The sequence below is a fragment of the Copidosoma floridanum genome, unplaced genomic scaffold (genome assembly GCF_036245765.1).
Source record: "Copidosoma floridanum isolate Cflo_tuat_1 unplaced genomic scaffold, Cflo_Japanese_pri ptg000006l, whole genome shotgun sequence".
NCBI classification, from domain to species: Eukaryota; Metazoa; Arthropoda; class Insecta; order Hymenoptera; family Encyrtidae; genus Copidosoma; species Copidosoma floridanum.
The window spans coordinates 1,095,953-1,116,746 of record NW_028321883.1 but is presented as its reverse complement, the minus strand read 5'-3'; the positions used below and the strand labels follow the sequence as shown (position 1 = coordinate 1,116,746).

The 20,794-nt window shown below is 36.4% G+C and overlaps 1 protein-coding gene across 5 annotated transcripts in view; it reads right to left on the bottom strand.

The window, feature by feature from the left end:
• Window positions 1-20,794, bottom strand: part of Atg9 (autophagy-related protein 9) — a 363,261-nt gene that overhangs the window by 22,034 nt on the left and 320,433 nt on the right. For all 5 annotated transcript variants that reach the window (XM_089598548.1, XM_089598546.1, XM_089598547.1 and 2 more), the window contains one exon: window positions 19,855-20,265. In XM_089598548.1, coding sequence (XP_089454674.1) covers window positions 19,855-20,265 — 411 coding nt within the window. The remainder of the gene's footprint in view (window positions 1-19,854; window positions 20,266-20,794) is intronic.

Here is a 20,794-nt window from a genome sequence, read left to right as displayed (position 1 = left end):
ATAATAAAGATAATGCTTAGATGTCTTCACTTTATCTCTTAGAAAACTATAGTTTTTTAATACCAAACAATACTTTTTATTGATAAAAAATATATTTCAGTTAGCTTTAAAAATTTTTTTAACTGAAAGTATCAATATTAAGATTGGTGATAGCAAATAAATTTATGTATAAGTATCAATTTAATGAACGTTTTTCTTTTTTGCATTATCATCACTACAGTAAGTGTCAATTTCCCTTTCGATGAAATACAAATCTTTATAATTTTAACAATTTGAGTATTTATTGTGCGTTGTAAAAATTGCTTTATTCTTATTAGACTCTTTAAAAGTCTTATACAAAGAGTCCATTACGTGACAATTATAAGCATATCAACTTAAATCTTACTCATTTATAGAATAATAGGAACCGTAGAAGTACTATCCTATTTTTAGAAGTCATCTTACAGCGCCGTATCTAATCCTAAACTTTCTGCCTTACGGACTATATAATATCACATAGGTATAAGTGTCATCCATGTAGTAAAGTATAACAAGCGCGCGAACCTACTACCTACATATATATCAAATGTGCAGAGTCAGGGAGAAGCCACGAGCTCGCTAGCCAGTACGCTTCCGCCTTTCAGGCTCGTAAACCGTTGCTTGTTGCTCCTCTGCGCTCGTGCCACTTAAAGTGCTAATATCAAAGATAATTTATTCTAATCAAGCTAATGGCTCACATTACTGTTCAATTTGTGTACATAAATATTAGTTTGTTATTAAAGCTATTCAAAGTTACATAAAAAGAGCGTATAATATACTCTAAAGTGTGTGGCCCGGTTGTTGCTGTGTCCGATTGTGACTTCAACTTCCCGCTTTCCTCTCTGCGGTTCCAGCGAGCTTCTTTGCGAACTCATCAATTTTATAGAAAATCACATTTCTAATTATGGTCCTTCGAGCCAGATCATAGGGGGTTGAGCTCTATCATAGCCATCTTGGCTCTCACCTTCGACCAGACAACTAACTGGCGGCCATTTTGGCTGCATCCATCCACACATCAAAATCTTTCTATTACGTCAACGAGATAAGTCGCAAGACTCCTTTTTTTCTGCGTTTGCTTTCAAGCACGCAGTATAATTATTGAACACACTTACGTGTTCTTACTCTCTTATAGTGCGGTTGCTGTTGTGGTGCCTTTGCATACTCACACGCACTTTAAATTTCGTTGCTGTATATTTTAACAACACCCTCATTTATACGTGCACATACGCGTACATACTTATTTTCTCTCTCATTTCTCGTGCGTACGAGAACATCCATCTTTATTATTATTACGTGCAGTGCAGATGAGTGAGCATAAGGACAGTGTATACATATAGAAATACACTTAAAGACATCTGGACTCGCGTGCTTCGTTCTTCCTGCTGACTCTGCTGTGAGACGACGCTATTGTTGCTGCTGTTGCTGTATGCCACTGCCTTTGTGGTCGCCATCTTCCCTCCACATCTGATCCTGCTGACGCTGCTGTAAGACGACACCATTGTTGCTGCTGTCACTGTGTGCCATTACCGTGCTGCTGCTCGTCACCATGAATAAGTGTTTTTTTTTTTTTTTTGAACATTTGCAAACTGAGAAAATTTGAATAAAACATTCCTTTCTGTTTAATTATTGATTGCGCTTGTCATTCTCATTTTTAAAAATTTTTTTAAGAATAAACTATTTGTCTTTGTTTTCATAGTTAATGTTAAATCCTGTATAACTTATATCGTTTCATTTGTAAAAGTAGAGTGAAAGCATGTTAAAAAATTTAATGTAGGCCAATTTAATTTGCATTGAATTTTGCTCACATTACATTGCAAGTGATAATTAACTTTACTTAAGAAAATAAAACTTTAGATTGTAGGCAATGATTTAAAGAGGAAAATACTGATTCTGTTTGATAAAATTGGACGTTTATATCAAAATAGGACTGGTGAGAGCATCTACAGCTAGTGATAAACTTCTTTTTGGTTGTTAGAATACTAGCGTAGGCTAGTATTCTCTAATCCATAATAGTTCAACTGAACGTTTGCCCTTAAACATTCGGTCCTACTGTTTACGAATTTGGTTGAGGTACAAATTAGTCACATTTTCTTTCTTTGGATTCTCAAAAGAAGTTCTTCTTATTTCATCATTTATAAGGTAGCGATACTTGTTAAAAAATGGAAGGTTATTACAAGAGTCAGGTCGATTTATTCAATAAAATAAAAAATTCGCTTTTTCATTTCGAAAAGATGGGTCAAGCAAAAATGACTCACGGCCATGCAATCGCAAGGCAAAAACAACTCGATGCCTGTTTCGAGCAGCTTCAGCAAACTCATTTGCGCATCCTCAACCTTACTTCTCTTGATTTAAATCACGTTTATTTTATAGATGATGCTTTACTTTTAGCAAAAGGAACTATCACTATTATTTAAATTATGGTAAGTTTATTGATCATCTTAGTCAACTTTAATAATCAGAGGCCTCAATATAGACCACTCACCCTGGAGCTGGCACCATCAATTCTACTGTGTCAACTTTACCTAGTATAGATCTCCCCCATTTCAGCGGTGATCCCGCAGGGTGGCAGAATTTTAAAGATGTCTTCCGTGCATTGGTGCACAATAAAACTGAGATACCATTGATTCTCAGGCATCATTACCTTTGTTCACAGGTAACCGGTGAAGCTGCTGAGCTCATCAAAAACTTGGCTCTAACTGCTGATAACTATGTTCAAGCTCAGAACACACTGTGTGAACACTGCAAAAATAAACGTCGCCTAGTAACTAATTACGTATTTGCCTGATAAGCCAAAAATAATGATGCAGGAACTTTGGTTACTAAAGATTTCTTGGGATGATAAGTTGCCTCCTGAGTTGTGCAAAGAATGGTGCGATTGGATAAGTAAAGCGTCGTCTTTTAGCCAAGTCAAGATCCCTCGTTGGAATAATTTTCAACCAAAATCAAAGTCTATGGAAATACACGGTTTCGCTTACGCTTCAAAGCGTGCGTATGCTGCCGTTATATACACACGGGTAGTGACACCGAACGGTGTTCTTGTGACCCTTGAAGTGGCGAAAACTAAATTAGCGCCTATTAAAACTGTAAGCATTCCTCATCTTGAGTTACGTGCTGCTCATCTCATTGCTAAACTTGTGAATTATTATGTATTCACAGTAGGAATTGGTGAGATAGAAACTCTTCTCTGGACAGATTCTAAGAACGTCTTACATTGGATTAATGCCGTACTCTCTTGTTGGCCAACCGTTGCCACTAAGCAGAACTCGGCTGATGTAGCCTCGAGAGGAGTCACTCCTAATCAATTACTCAAAGAAAAACAATGGTTCAATGGACAAAAATTTCTGCGTTCCACTGCAATTGTCTATCCCCAGATTAAGTTTAATAAAATTACAAATTAACTTAAACTTCAGACTTGTCAACTTTCAAATCTCAAGCTCCCCAGCTTGCTGAAAATTGTAAGGCTTGGAATCTTCAATTCAAATATAGTGGTTGGCTTAAGTTGCTGAGAATCACAGCTTATTGTGTGCGCTTCATTTATGAGCTGATGCATAAATGTGCCTCTATGTCTACTCTAATTATCAAACAAAATATCTTAGGCACTCCTGTGTAAAAAATTAAAAATTTGCCTTTTATCAACTTAGTTACTGTTCTTCATAGAGAAACTCCCAGTCTTGTAATTTCTGAATTAGACAATACTCGTTTTTTTTGGGTCAGATCTCATCAGAAAATATGTTGCCCTTAAAAGAATAAAGCTTACTTTTAAGCATCTAAAAGAGTAGAAAATCAAGCTGATCTTATAAAATCAGACAGCTCATTGATCAAATTACAGCCTATCGTCATTGATGGTATACTTAGAGTAGGTGGCAGGCTAGTTAATGCTTAAATCTGTAAAGAAATTAAATATCCTCTTATTCTAGCACCTAGAAGTTATTTAACTGATCTAATAGTTTGTCATCATCATCAAATGACATTGCACGGCGGTATGCAAGCTACGCTTTTCTCGATTCGTCAAATGTACTGGATAGTACGTGGTCATCAAGTCGTCGAAGCCATCCTGAACAAATGCATTAAATGCAAAAGGGATGCTAGTCCGGTGAAGAAGCAGCTCATTAGCAACTTGCCTCAATCCCGTATAGTTCCCGTCGCTGCGTTCTCTAAAACAGGCGTTGATTATGCCAGTCCTTTCCCCAGTCGGTTAGCTAAAGTTCGAGGCCGCGGGACTCAAAAGGGATACATAGCAGTATTTGTGTGCATGTTAACTAAAGCAGTTCACCTTGAAATAGTGGAGGACTATTCTTCTTCGGCTTTTCTCGCCACTTTTCATCGTTTTTCAAGTCGTTGCGACCAATGCACTGACCTCTGTAGCGATCAAGGCACTAATTTCGTAGGTGCAGCTTCTGAACTTAAAAAAGCTTTAGTTCGAATGCTATTATCAGAGAAACTAGTGAATCAATTTTAAAATTTAGGTACCAACTGGCACTTTAACTCACCTTCCACTCCCCATTTTAGAGGGTTGTGGGAAGCTGCGGTAAAATCGAGATCCAGAAGTGGTATTCAAAGAAAAGGTCGATCCGTATAAATGATTTAGTTTTAATCAAAAAAGACAACAGTCCTCCTGGTCGTTGGCCTTTAGCTAGAGTACTTGAGATTTTTAAGGGTTCTGATAATCTTGTTAGGGTAACAAAGTTACGTACTACTAATATTACTAATGTAATGTTACTAATGGTGTTCTTATCAGTCCCGTAGTAAAATTATTACTTTTAATTTCCAAGGCAGAAATTAAGGAATGCTTTTATTTTTCTTTGTATGTACAAGAAAGAGGGGAAAAGGAATCAGTATGTTTTTTCTAGTTTATTAGTTTACTTCCAAACCTCGCTATTTATTTAATAAAATCTTTTTTAATTTTGTATGATCTTTACTTACTCTTGGTTAAAACATTGTAAAAGAACAGTGGTCCTTATTCTATTATTTTTATAAAACAATGAGCATTGTAGACACCACTAATTCAAAATTTGTATAGTCATCATAACTACTTTTGTTTAAAACAACAAAATGTTATTTGGTGAGTGTCGCTGGCTTTGACACACCAATCCGGGAGTATATATAACATCACATAGGTATAAGCATCATCCATGTAGTAAAGTATAGAGAGCGCGCGCACCTACTACCTACATATATATCAAATGTGCAGAGTCGGACAGAAGCCACGAGCTCGCTAGCCAGTACGCTTCCACCATTTAAGCTGGTAAAGCTTTGTTCGTTGCTCCTCTGTGCTTGTACTACTCTAAGTGTTAATATCAAAGATAATCTATTCAAATCAAACTAGTGGCTCACATTACTGTTTAATTTGTGTACATAAATATTAGTTTGTTGTTAAAGCTGATTTAAATTTATATAAGGAAAGCGTATAATGTACTCTAAACTGTGTGTCCCGTTTGTTGCTGTGTCCCATTGCGACTTCAACTTCCCGCTTTCCTCCCTGCGGTCCCGGCGAGCTTCTTCGCGAGCTCATCAATTTTATAGAAAATCACATTTCTAAACACGAACAGTTACCATTTTTCTAATGCTTATATTGTGGTATGCTAGACAGTATACACAGTTGTATATGCGTAAGTTTTGATGAAAATGGAATGTGCAACAAGAGTTAGTCATTATGAAATATTTTAATGTAGTTGACGATTAAATATAAATGGCTTTTTTTTACACTGAAAGAAAAATTAAACAAATAGTCTTTATAGTTTAAAAAAATTCAATGTTTAAAAATATTCTGGCTGCGTTGCATTGAATATATAAGTCCCGAAACTCTAACTGGGAAGCATCTGACTTCGGAGCACTGACTACGATACTACTAAGCTTGAAATTGGATCGCTCTAGATGGACTGTGGGCGTCTTGGATGCCAAACGTTCAAGCTGTGGAAGTTGAAAGACAGTTTGAAGACTGTCGGTTTACTCTTCGAATACAGTTCAAAATATAGATCCGTGTGCTGCCGTGTATTAACACGATTACGCTATGTACTCAACTGTATTTGAAGGAAGACTGAGAGCCTTCAAAAAACATCTGAGACGCCCACCATCGAGCTAGAGTGCTTTAAGCTATGATCGTAGTCAGTGCTGCTTTGAAGTAGGATGCTTCCCAGATAGAGTTGCGGAACTTCTATATTCAATGCAACGCAGCTCGAATATTTATGAACTGAAATACGTCTGAATTTGAAGTTTCACTATTTGATTATAGAGTTATTAAAGCTTCATGATGTCAAGCTATTTTAAGTCCAAAACATCTAAATTATTTAAGTGTTATGCTTCTTTTGGTGCGTGTAAAGATGCTTTCACACTTCTGCAGACCGTTTTACACTTTTAAGGAAGATGGCGACGACGATAGCTTGAATTGACCTCTACGGTGCTTTTCAAACGTGTATAACACAGATAAGTTACACCCTTTTTTATTGTACACGCATACATTTCTAGCTCTATAATTAAAGTTTTAACATCAATAACTTTATTACATCTAAGAAATGTTTCAAAATGTGTTCAATACAATAAGTCTCCACCATACGCCCTAACTAGTAAGATGCAATAAATATTATAAGCCCCTTCATTAATAAAACTAGATCTTTTTCATATGTCTTACATTATGCGAAGCATACTTTGAACTAGTTACGACGTTAAACCTGAGTGTTTTTTTATTTTATCATTTCATATCCATCACTCTCGGGAAAAGACCTTAAATTTGATAAACAACTGTTAAAATATCTTTTAAACTTAGACTTCTCTTTATCTTGTTTAATTAATGGCTCTTTCACACTATTATATTTTTGACACTGTTCTCCTTCATAACAGAAATCAATTTTTTTGACTTTTCTGATTCTTTTTTCTTCCGTTCAGTCCACTTTGCATATCTGTCAATAAACTTTTCATACTCTTTGTATATTCATCTTATAACGGTTGATATATGTGAATGATGTTAAAAGAGTTATGCATCAGCTTTTGTATGATTGATAAATAATAATTTTGCTTGAAGCAATAAATCATAATCGAAGGTGTGACGTCCAGAAAATTATATTTATTTAACGAAGGTGCAAGATCTTTACCACCATACGGATTCTGAAAATCAGCATACATGTAATATAACAGTGCACATTGATTGTTCATCATATCAAGATTGAGGATATCATGGGGATAATATTGTAACTCCAAACAAAATTTAACATTTCTTGTAGTGTGGGCACCAGGTGGGTTTTCGTCACCTTTCCCATTAAAATGGGATCACTCAAGTTTTTAAGATATGTTTTAACCTGCTGACCACGATTTTCAATAGTGGTTTGCTGTAAAATGTGCACATCCAGTGTTATTAGCAAGTTTTAAAAGCAAATTAAAAAATCAAAAAATTTTGATTAAAAAAATGTATTGTTATTCTTTGGCATGTTTTAGGAAAAAAATATCTTGCGATTTTTCTCTTAACGCTATTGTAATGTACGATAGTATAGGTGAGACTCTACGCTCCCTCTCCTCAAATCTCGTAACGAGGGGCCCTAGGGCCAAATAAAGGGAAGCGCGAGCAAGGAGAGAGTCTATCAGGGGAGTACACGAGGAGCCTTCCAAGGAAGCACACGCGCTACTTTGCCTATGATTACAGTATCTTGAATAAAAGTCCTTGAAATAATAAGTGTTGATCATTCTCGCAAAGCACCTCCTTACCAATATCTTCCTTACGTAACAGTTTTGGTGCTAAGTGTGGGGTACGGTAAAAGTCATAATTTTTTTTCTCTTAGTTTTCTTGTCTCGGGAAAATAAAATTCCGCAGAGAAACACACATAGTACAATGCCGCGAAAATTGAACTCGAGTGCCAAGACGGACCCGAACAGAGCAGAGGATAATCTAGTAGCTGTTCACACAAGCGAGTCTCAACGACAACGATCAGGAAGTCTTTAAAGCAGAAGGTCAGAGCAACTTTGGGAAGGACCTGCAAGAGAGTAGTAATTCATTAGAGTTGGAGCCAAATTCCTGCCTATCAACACCGGAAAAGGGAGCATCATCGGGAAAGGATGATATTCAACACAATAATTTTGGCCTTGAGGGTACTGTTATCTTGGTAAGTGAGTTGAATCAATTTTTTTTTTCCATTGTCCCTGACCCCGGGAGAAAATTATATAAAACTTAGTATAACAGGCGTAAAACAGAGGGATCTCACTAGTAGGTTTTATACAGACACGGGAAACTTTCGTAAATAATAACTCGCACGCATAGTAGCTTAAAAGTATATCACCATTTTTATTATTATCATTTTTATTAACAAAAACAGACGATGGATATTACAAAAAGAATATTTCTCCCCAATTGCCAACAAACAAAAATCGCACGGGCAGAACAGACTCAAAAACGCGTTGGCCTAAGGAAAATTCTTCTTGAAGGATCTTTGAATAAATTGAATGATACGAGGGGGGATAGACTAGATAGAGACAGAGAAATAAAGCAGTATGAAACGGATAGGACATATCGAAATTGGGGAACTACACAAATTTTTGCGACCCAGGCGAAAGAAATGGGCCCACGAAGAATATCAGGGGATACAGATATTTTTGGGTAGCCTACCTCTCCGGCCATACCTCCCCGTACAGCTCCAACACTTGGATAGTAGCAAAACAACCGGGGCCAAACAACGAAAAAAGAGTAAGGGTCGTCACAGATTCTCGTCTGCTTAACGAAGTCACGGTGGGATCGTGCACGAAGATGACGCGCACAAAACGGCATTTTCGGGGCTGGACGGGCATTACCAATACAAAAGAATGCCCATAGGGTGTAAAGACTCGCCAAACACATTTTCAAGAGCAATTGTGCTAGCACTCGCAGTATTGCAAGGTCATGAGATCCAAGTTTATCTTGATGATATAATGGTTTTTGCAACCAATCTTAAAGAGCATGGGGCAGATGCAAACTTGACAATCGAACCCAAGAAGTGTCAATTTTTGAACAGGAAAGCAAAGGTGTTGGGCCATATCGTAGGTAACGGGCAGATAAAGACCGATCCTAAGAAGATCGAAGCAGTCAAAAAATACCCACGTCCAACAAATGCAAAAAAGGTCAAACAATTTTTGGGACTTTCCGGATATTATAGGTGATTTATAAAAGGCTACGCAAAGATCACCCGACCCCTATCTATGCTATTAAAAAAGGGCACAACATTTACGTAGAGTGACAACGAAGAAAACTCATTTAAAACTCTTATCGAAATACTGTGTAGCGGACCAGTACTCGTCGCCCCAGACTTGGAAAAACCCTTTATCGTCACGACAGACGCGTCAGATTACGCAGTTGGAGCGATCCTTAGTCAAGGAGAGATTGGAAAAGATAGACCGTGTGAGTACGCGTCTCGCTGCCTTAAAGGGAGTGAACTTCGCAACTCGACATACGACAAAGAGTTGTTGGCGATCGTATTTGCAAAAAAGCAATGCAGACCATATTTATACGGACGCAAATTTACGGTGATTACAGACCACGAGCCGCTGAAGCACTTTCACTCATCTAAAAAACCAGACATTCGTTTAAACAGGCTTAAAGCGGAACTGAGAGGATATGATTTCGAAGTTATATACCGCCCAGGCGTAAACAACGGACCACCAGACGCATTATCGCGAAACCCAATACTAAAAGAGGGGGAAGTGAATCCCGAACGGCCACGCCAAGAGCTATACCAGTAGCAGACGAACAGGAGGAAAAAGAACCGGCCAATAGCGATGGACCTCCAGCGCGCATCTTTAAGACACGAGCGACCCGTAAGCAACGTATTCAAGGGAACACCAAAAAAGGAAAACTTACTTATCCAGATTCAGAGGATTTAGATAAGAAGATACAGAGGAAAAAATCAAAGTTCGATAGATGGGATGAAAATTATCCCAATATAAGAGCAGACGGCCAAGCTGGCGGAGACGGGGACTCCGAATCCGAAGAAAAAAAAGAAACAAGCACAAAATTATGCGAAAGAAGGAAAACCGTGAAAAAACGAGGTCGCCCAAGGAAGAATATTACAATTAACGATTCAAAGACGAAAACAGACACAGAAGCAACAGACAAAATCATTTCACAAGGGCCGGTGAACGACAAATTAGCCTATATACGAAGGGAGGACCGAATGCAACATGTAATAAAATCGACAAGCATACGGCAATCGAGAAGAACGAGGGTGCACCAAAGGGACGAAAAACTCGTAAGCGTCAATTTGATACACTTACGAGATTATACACTTACGTTTTCATTGCGAATTGTGGGACACCAATAATAACAAATGACGAGACAGAAAATCACAGTCCAAAACTCGATGGCTGGTGCTGGCAGCTGATACAAGCAAGCATAGCAGCCAAGGCGGCGGAGAAAAAGAGAGGTAAAGAAAAAATAAGCGATATCCGAGAGCTAACGGAAACAGACGAAGCAGCAGGAAAAAACGAGACCATGGAGAAAGGTGTTTTCGAAAGCAGGGACGTTGAAGTAGCGGTGAGAGCCGATCAAGCACGAAGTGGATCAAAGAAAAGAGAGAGGAAAAAAGAGTTACCACGGGATGAGCATGCGACGAATAGATAACTCGCCGACGACACTAATAGATATAATAATACCGATCGTGTAAACGGCGCGATCCGACACGATGCACACCTTTATGACCTGCTAGACGGTCATGGCAACGGATTTCGAGGAAAAGTTTTGATTGACGTGAAAAAACGAGAAGTCAAAGGAAAACAAGGGTTAAGGAGATCTATGGGAAGATGAAAATGACAGCGGAAAAAAATTAAAAAATCCTACAGATAGTAAAAATCAAGAAGGAAATGAGGATACGAAAATTAGGGATAACGCGCCCCCAACAAGTAATTTAAGGGAAAGCGATGCAACACCCGTCGAAACGAACGAAAAAGAATACATGAAGACTCGTAAATGTGGATATTGTTGCGCAGAGCCACATAAGAGACTCACGTTAGTTGATGTACCCCGGGATGGAAACTGTCTTTTTTCTTGCCTCATACTTTTATATGGATAGAAAATGTCAAGACAAACTGAGGAAAACGCTTCTTAGTTCGGGATGGATAAGCAAATGCAAAGACCCAGAGGGCACAAAAACATCTTCAGAAGAGTGACGCGTGTGGTTTTCTCTCGAAACCTGTTATGCACATATACATATATATATATATATATGGGTGTGTGTGCATGCGAAAAGATCTAATTTATGTCGACTGCCCGCGAAAACGTTTTTCGATTAGGAAGGTAAAAAGCAAAGACGAGTGAGGAATATGAAAGGAAAATAATAAGGGATAAGAAACATAATATTCAAAGAGTAATTAAAATTTTTTTTACTTTACTAATTTTTCTTATCATGCGCTAATGAGAGCCACAGCCCTTACAACAACCACACGAGTGGCTCACCCCCCACTTTATTCTTTGCCACCGCCTATGACCCACACCACCCCTTCGAGAAGTCCCGCCAGTATTCTCCCCCAGCTGTAGCGTCTACAACCGCTGAAGACAGTCGACGTATCTGGGCTGAAAATTGGTGGTGTCAGCGACCAGCGTGGAGGGGACGAGACTTCCGCTGGCAGAACGTTGCACCTGATAGGAAAAGAAAAATAGAAGGAAAAGACAAATAAATAAACAAATGATTAAAAAAAAAAAAAAAAAAAAAAAGGGAAAATTACCTGGATGACTGGTCGGTGTTCAAAAGGGTAGTCGGCAGCGCCCTCCAGATTGACGTCCACCACAAGCACCAGGATGGTGCCGTGGCAGCTACAGCCAACGGCTAGAGAATGGGAAGCCCCCTCTGCCAAGGTGTGGCAGTGCAGCCGCAAAACCTTCCCAGTGAAGCTAGGGACGGGCGCCCTCTCCTCCTCTCGCACAATCACGAGGAACGGAGACCCCAAAGGGCAACGCACCTCGCAGGATACCAGCCCTCCTCGATAGGGGTAGCGCAACATTAACGTTGGCAGCGGCAACGCGCCGGAAGGCCACCCTGGTAACAGCAAGGGAATCGGAACACAGAAGAAGGCGTAAGGGTTGAATATTAGTCACATCCCAAGCTTAAAAAAAAAGAAATAAATAAATAATTTGCATTAGAAAGAAAAAAAGAGGCCAAGTAAATACAGAGTAAACAGAGGGTACTTACTGAACCATGCTGCCCACAATATATGGGCGCAAGCGCTGTCAGCCCACGGAGCACCACGATGCTCTGCCCAGGAAGCCATCCTGCAGCGGGGACTTGCCGACACGCATACAGCTGCGTAATCTTATTAATTGAATTAATTAACTGAATGAGTGAATGTGTGAAACATAGCCCGGTATAAGCGAAACTGTAGTACATAAGAACGAAAGGGCATAAAAAAAAAGAAAAAAAATAAATAAATAAAAAGATACAAAAATTGAGCAGCATCGAAAGTCGGCGCGTCAGTTTGTATATATACTCACCAATGTGTAATAACCCTCTCCCTTAAATACCCTTCTTTCCTTTCGTTGAACAGAAATTAAGTTAATATATAAGAACGCATAGGAGAATCCACATGTAAGGGAAAGACCACACTCGCAGCTCACAGCAATTACGCAAACGCGAATCATGAGCAAATCACTTAGGTGTATAGGCGCATACGTAAATGCAAAAAAAAATGTATGTACAGAGAAAGAATGTAAAAATCATGAAGAAAGGTATCCATTTTTGTTTTTGTTTTAGGACGGAGGTCACACAAGGACATAAGTAACTAGAGGAGGTAGAGTGAATTGAGAAAAATCCGGGGATAACAGTAGAAAACCTGGGCCCAATCCAGTCAGCCATATTAACGTGGAAAGTTGTATGGTATTTAGATTGGAGCCAACTAACTGAAGAATCAAGACAGTTTTTACGGGCGCAGACGCAAGCAAGCTGGAAGTGCACAGTAAAATTAAGAAAGAAAAGGGAATGCATGAGGCGTATAAATCGGGCCACGCACGAGGTTCTACAAACGAAAGAAAAATTCAAGAAGCATACAGAGTAGTGGGCTAGAAAATTCTTAGTCAAACTACAGCCACGCAAGTAATTCAAGGACAAATAACCGTAGCGAAAAAGGACAAAGTATTAGAATTAATAGTGTCAAAACCAACTATCACGATTGACACAAACAAATATTTAACGGAACAGATAATAGTAACAACGTTTGGGAATCACAAAAAAGAACTACAAAATATTAAGAGATTTGAAGAAAAAGTGCGAAAGATAACGAAAGAAGGATTAAAAATATTTGCAGACTTAATAACAGGAGAAGACAAGGTATCAAATATGGAAATATGATACGGAATAAAAAGTAAAATATAAGGTTAATAACGAAAGCAGTGTAATAATAATAATAATAACAATGATAACAATTATGTAATAACAATACCATAATAATTATATAGATAATAAGGTAATAGTAATAGTGTAAGGATAATAACAACAATAATCGTAATATTATGAAAATGAGGATGAGCGCCAGGAATCGCTTGACTACATCGGAGGCCGCAGTCCGTAGGACGACACTAAGAAAGAATTTTTCTTTTTTCAAAATATGTAACATCGGGAAATTTGTTTTAAGTTTATATAAAAAAAAAATAATTAAAAAAAAACACATATATGATGATTGTAGCTATAACTATTGTTGACAACAGAATTCATTTTCTAGATAGGCGAGGGAATACATGTAACAAGAAATAAATTTATATTAAAAAATGAATTTTATTTGCTCAGCTTTACAAATTGCCGAACGCCAGCACTTACTTACGCTGATCGCTTTCAAAAGCCTACTGCCCCTCTAGCACATTCAACGGTTAGCCTCGACTTCGCTGCTCTTTCCCCACCTTGCTACTCTGCCCTACGCGTTGAGGTGGTTCATACCGATGGCTTGCGCACGCCGATTGCTGCGCTCGGCTCGGTTTACATGGCTTATATCTACATCATACACATAATACACACAGATATGAATTTGAGAAACATAGACTCACAAGTAATGACATGTCTCGCTGATAATACAATACGTTTTTATGACGGTCAGCGACTGACTGTGAACGTTATGTTCTTTGCATATTTCACCCACCTATAACCCATGTCCTCCGGGGTAGAGAACCTTTCGCCTGAAGATCAAAGGCAGACCACGTTAACTACCTCCCCGGCAAGCTCGATCCACATTTTAACAACCACTAAGGAGCAGAATCTCATGATTATAACTTGGGTGTGAAAGCAAGCGGAACACAGTTCCGCTCCTAAACGGCATCCCACCACCGTGGTCTTGTTACCGACCTCATATGGTCATACTCACACAGTCTCAGTCAATCGCTCGCATACAACTTGTTCTTACACCAGATGGACACCAACCGATGGGCGGGAAGTTCAAACACATGTAATCATTTGCCCTTACAAAACTTTCCCGCTTAACGAATCAGAGCCAGTCTAGCTTACTTAAAGTTAATAAGAAAATATAATAAATTAAATCATACTCTGGTTCCCGGCCAAGCTTGACACACCAGACCCAACCTCCACTCGCATCCTCACTCCTTACACAAGGACACGGCTCTGTCCGCAACAACTATAATAATGATAAGGATGATAATAACAATAATAATAGTAATAAGGAAAAGAGAATGAGCGCCGGGAGTCACTCGACTATATCGGGGGGCTCAGTCCGTAGGACGAAACTTAGAAAGAATTTTTTTTTCTCTTCCCAAAATATGTAATAGCAAGAGAGTTATGTCAATTGTAGCTATAATAATAAAAATGATAAGAATGAGCAGACGAAAGTGAGCATCGGGAGTCGCTCGACTGTATCGGGGGGCGTACTCCGTAGGACGAGATCCAAAAGCATTTTTTTTCACTTGAGTACTAATGATAAGAAGTTAGTACGGAATTTTTTTTTTGGTAAATAAACGCACGCTAAAGTGAAAATGAATACTTTATTGTAAAACAACACCTAATGGAAAGTAGTATTAAGCAAATGCCCACTTCACGGCAATTTTGTACATAATTGTAATACAACGCAAAGCGCATAAATAAATAACATTGTTATGCACTCGACACACGATGAGAAGAAATTGAACAATTCAAAGAGCAAAAATATTAATGTAAAGAGAATATTGGTTCCCTATAATTGAATGGAAGAATGAGTGTAAAATACCAAACTTCATAAACAACATAAACAACAGAACACAAAACAGCACATACACATAAGATTGCAAACAAGTACACAGGCTTCACATAAAGTAAAAAAAAAACGTCATCAAGGACTACGACGTCACGGCCTCGAATATGTAACGTACGATAGTATAGGTGAGACTCTACGCTCCCTCTCCTCAAATCTCGTAACAAGGGGCCCTAGGGCCAAGGAAAGGGAAGCGCGACCAAGGTGAGAGTCTATTAGGGGAGTACACGACGAGCCTTCCAAGGAAGCACACGCATTACCTTGCCTATGATTACAGTTAAGTATCTTGAATAAAAGTCCTTGGAATAATAAGTGTTGATCATTCTCGCAAAGCACCTCTTAACCTATACCTTCCATACGTAACACTATACTTTTTTAGTAACATATTCCCAAATTAAGAAAAAATTGGAACCCTCACGATTTTTAACCGTTAATATCTCGATTGTTCAAAAACTATTCACAACCCTGCAAGCTGTAAAAAGTTTGTTAAACATTGCACTTTAAGAAAACGTAAACTATAAACTTCTAAAAACTATAAACTTCTAAAAAAAAGTTTCATTATTTATTATTTAAAACAATTTGTATGAAAACTAAATTTAAGAAGTTTTTTTTTGGAATGGCATACCATGAATAAAAGAACACAGCACTTATGTCTTGTGATTCGAAATCTCACCTACTGCAAGAGAATATTCATTGTCAGTTCAAGATTTTCGAGCTAAAGTTGCTCAACTTGACTAGATGATGAATTGTTGATAAGAGTAGGTAATTAGCTATGGATGTATAGTGATCAATAAATACATCTGCAGTCAATGAATTTACCTGCAGTATGCACACTCCGTACTACAGCTGTTCTTATATCAGCAAGAGTCAAGAGCAATGGGAGAGCATGTACTGTGAGACTGAACAAACAAAATAAGTGAAATAGGCAACAAGGGCTTACTAGAGCATTATGTGAGCGACTCTTACTACATGGTTTTGAGCCTAACTCTTACCTGCATCTCCATTGCTTTCCTGCATTTTGCGATCACGTTTATGCAAGTACTATTTTTATGAATGAGAGTATGCGTGTCAAAGTTCGTTTTAAATAACTCAAAATATTTATATCGAAATAAAAATAATATTTATAAGTGTTTTAAAACAAACGCTTATGCATAGAACATCATTTTTTTAAATATTCATTCAAGTGCTTTAAACATGTATAAGAAAATAGTTAAAAAACAATAAATATTTTAACTTGAAACTGATCGTATTAATCTACTATTTATACAACTGTAAATATAATACAACTGTAAAATGTTTTCATATTATAGTCCTGCATGCACATCACGTGGGAAGAAAAAGCAGAATCACTTCAAAAGTGTAATGTTTTAGGGTACTTTTAACCCATACATAGAGAACTACTGTGGGACTTTTTTATGTCTATTTGTGCATAGGTGATCGGGAATAACCAGCCTTTTTCAAGATGTTTAGCTGAAGTTAAGAAGCATTTGATGCAGTTATTATTTGGATAAGGGACCGTTCATAATTTAATTTGACGTTACTAGCGTGGTATCAGTTTTAGTATATGGTTATTAATAAGATAAGATTATTTTTTTTATTAATATAAGTGAATCAATGAAAAACTGACTTGTTACATCCTTATTTGTTCTTCAATTTTTTGGGTACATGATGTTGTACTATAGTGTAAGAAAATATATTAATTGACAAAATAATTTTGTTTTCTAAACAAGTATATATATATAAACTGGCACCACGCTAACGCCAAATTAAATTATGCATGTTTTTATTTGTCTGCACATGACATACAGTATTGAGCCCGCATGTCTCATGACTAAAAAAGTATGCAATATTATTATTGATAAGTTGTGCTTTTAATTGTGTTCAGTGTGTTGTTAATCATAAAATATAATTGTTATACACAATAATTTTTCAAATTATACGAAAAGCATATGCATTTTTAAATGTACACTAATTATATGCTTTAATACGGTATTTAAATCTCAGTGATAACAAAGTTTATGACAGCAAACTCACACTCAGTTAATTCTTTAATTATAACAAATACCTATAAACAATATTTTCAAAGTTCTAATAACCAAAAGGGTATCCTATTAGACTTATTATCTTTACTATTAATTTGTGTTTTAATGTTTGTTTAATTATTATTCACATGAATATGAGATTTTAGAATTCAAAAACTGACTTTTGTACGTCAGAATCATGTCAATTTTAATTTGAAAAAATGATAGTAAATTAATCTAATAATAGTAATTAACTCTTAGTGTATTTAATAGTTTTCCAGCCTAAATTCATTGTTATACACAGTCAACATTTCAGTGGTTTTGCATTCGAGGATCCTAATCAGTAATATGAACATTGTTTCTGTTTTTTATTGATGAGGGTTGTGAAAAATAAATTAACCAAAAAGTCATTAGTATATCATAATAAATCAAGGTAAGAAAGCCGTTAAATACACTAAGATATCATAATTCACTAAATTAAGCATATAATTTGTTTTTCTTGTGTGAGTAGGCGTTACTTGTCAATGACAATCTAATATTATATTCTTTCTGATCTAATTCCTTTTAAGTATATCATGCGGATAGTAAATGTTCAACTAGTGTAAAACAATTGCATTTATACAAAAGTATTATCATTTTATATTATATTGCACTTACATCTGGTAAGTAATGTCTGCTGAGGATGATTCGAAAAGTAAAAGATGTGTAAATTATAAAATCCAAAATGAATATTTGACTGAAGGTGTAAAAAAGTATGTGGAAGCAGAAGATTTAACATCTGCAATGTCTAATCATTATTAAATTGATGTTACTATTGATGATTTAGTCTGTCCAAAGTGTTATTCAGCTTTTCGTTCAGCATCATCAAAACGAAGAATGTTAAAAAAAGATCAAAACGTACCGACTTCTAGTGATCAAACTGAAAGTCAAGAGACACCATTAACCTCTTCATCATTACAGCAGTCATCTAGTAGTAACGGTTTCAAGGAGCGGCACTTCCAAAAATCAATTTTATACAACGTTCTAAAATTTTCGAATGTTAGCCAAAATTTGATTTTGGCACCAAAAATTTTAACAAAATATCAGTTACTGCAAAATGTATTTGATTTCAACCTCTATCAGAAATTTTTTTGATAGGTTTCAAAATCTCAGAAATAACCTAAAAAAAATTAAATTCATCATTTCGAGCCTGTAGCGATCTCATTGGTTAATTGGATTCTGTTACGATAAGGAACACGTTTATAAAAAAAAATTTTTAATTGGCTTTGTAGGTTATGTAGAACCTGTATTCTACATGTATAACTATATTTGAGTAATGGGCTCAGCGCTTGTACATAATTTGAATAGAGTCTTTATAATCGGAGAATGTTCTTTGATTCAACTCATAACATGTATCTCTCTTTTGCAGACTAGCTGTGTAATCGTAGGTTTATGTGGATTATATAAAAATAGTGTATGCAATTTTACCATAACATTTCATAAATCAAGCGTATATAACGTGCTTGTAACCGTTTTCTGCTTAGACCTGGAGCCAATAATGATTAACGTTTCCTTGTCAGCCTTTTGAATAACATCCCAGTTGTTAATGCCCCGAACCAGCACGCGACTTTATTTGTATACTGCCAATAAGCACAGGCCACCAGCCCTGCTGCTATCTCTTGAATATACGTACGCGCAGCCCGCACAACTAACCTGGACCACATGGCTACTGATTTAAAGTAGAGCCAGTACGTATGTTTGCGTCAGCTGCTTGGTTAGAATAGAAAAAGTGTTAATTAAAAAATCCAGCTCGACTATTACACGTGGACCTTAACTTGTATCTTATGTGCTAAAGTCTTTACCTTTTTTTTTTTTTTTTTTTCCTAGTCAAACCACCAATCTCCTTTCAATCACAGTACGGCTAGCGTTACTATTGGTAAAACAAATTATTTTATTACAGTTAAGTCTATGGTCTAGAAAAATTGCTTTAAAGATAAAATGAAAATTTTTAAAAACCTAAATTGGCTTCCCACTAGAAAAAGCCATATGCAGAGCTTAAAAAGTACCACTCCGTCTGCCCAGATAAAAAGAGACACACCTCATGGACTTGGACTTAAACTTGTATGCCGTACTAAAATTAAACAACGATTTAGTTGAGTCATCAAAAACTAACTTCCCAATTTGTACGTACTTTAAGAAAACATTTCGTAACAATTTATTTTCTATCCATTTCCAGGTACACTAATGTTTATTAAAAGACCTTAAATCAAGTCCAAAAATTGTGGTTATATTCATCAAAGCCCATGAGTTGCACGTTTAATGTACCTACCATCAAAAATGGTGTTATCATTAAAAAGTTTGATTTTCAAACAGGTGAGATGATGCATACAAACTAATATAACGGCAGTCAAAAGATCTCGTATGAGTAGTAGTTGTGTAAAAATGTTGTAGCTTGAACAGTAAAAAAAAATTTTTACAATATGTGTGCCTTACAGCTTTTGACTTAACATTTATTTTACATGTGTTGTGATTGCAAAGAATATAGATTCGGTTCTCAGATTTTTTTAGAATGCCATATAATTTTTTGTGGTTTTATCCTAAGTCCTTGTAAATAAAAAGTATTTGTATAATTCATTAAATTTTCAACACTTGTACTTATTTAACTTACATATTTGTGATGAAGCTCGTGTAAGTATAATGTAGACAACGACATATCAATTGTTGTAAATTCTAAAGCAGACGTAGTTGTTTCCCTATTTTGTAGGACAGATGCAATCGCGGATACACTAAAAGATAAACTAGATGCTCCAGTAATATGCTGTAAGCCAAGTAATAAACTCCTTTCTCCAGTATACAAGGGACCTTCAGCCCTGCTGGCACCTTTCCGAATTACTTTTCGTGGATCACAAATAATATTATGAATGCTATAAGTATCTGAAGGTGAATTTTGCACAAAAAATGATCCATTGGGAGAAATCTCTTCCATGTGTTGATGATTGTCAAAACAGTCAGCATTGTTTGAAAAATCTATGTTATTTACTACAGGACTCCGAATAATACTTGAGACCACTTCATTATACTGAAAAATTTTTCAAGTTAGTTTTTTTTATTTTAAAATATTCGTAAGCAAAAAACTATATTTTATTTTGAAGTAAACACCTGTATCAATTATTATTATTGCCAACTATCATAAAATAAGGTCGTTGTGAATACGAAATTTTAGTTGTAGGTAAGAGGCCTATCGTCTACAAAAATACTATATAAGCTCTTGCAGTTAGCTACATAAACTCTTATGTCAGAATCTGACGTATACTATGTAATTATTGAATAAGTTTCAAAAAATAAAGTAGTCAAGTACAGTATGGAATCTAAATTTCAGGATGATAAGTCAAGTCAATATTAAATGCAGATAATAAAGTAAAACTGAAATTAAAGATGATAATTTCAAAATAATTATTTAGTTTAAATTGAAAATTTCTAGGTTATAAAATCTAATCATGTTAAACTTGTCTGGATAAATTATAACCTGATCTGATGACAGCAGCTGCATGACGAAACTCACAATGTTGGACCTGTATTGTGCCTGACAATAAGCAGCGTATAATACA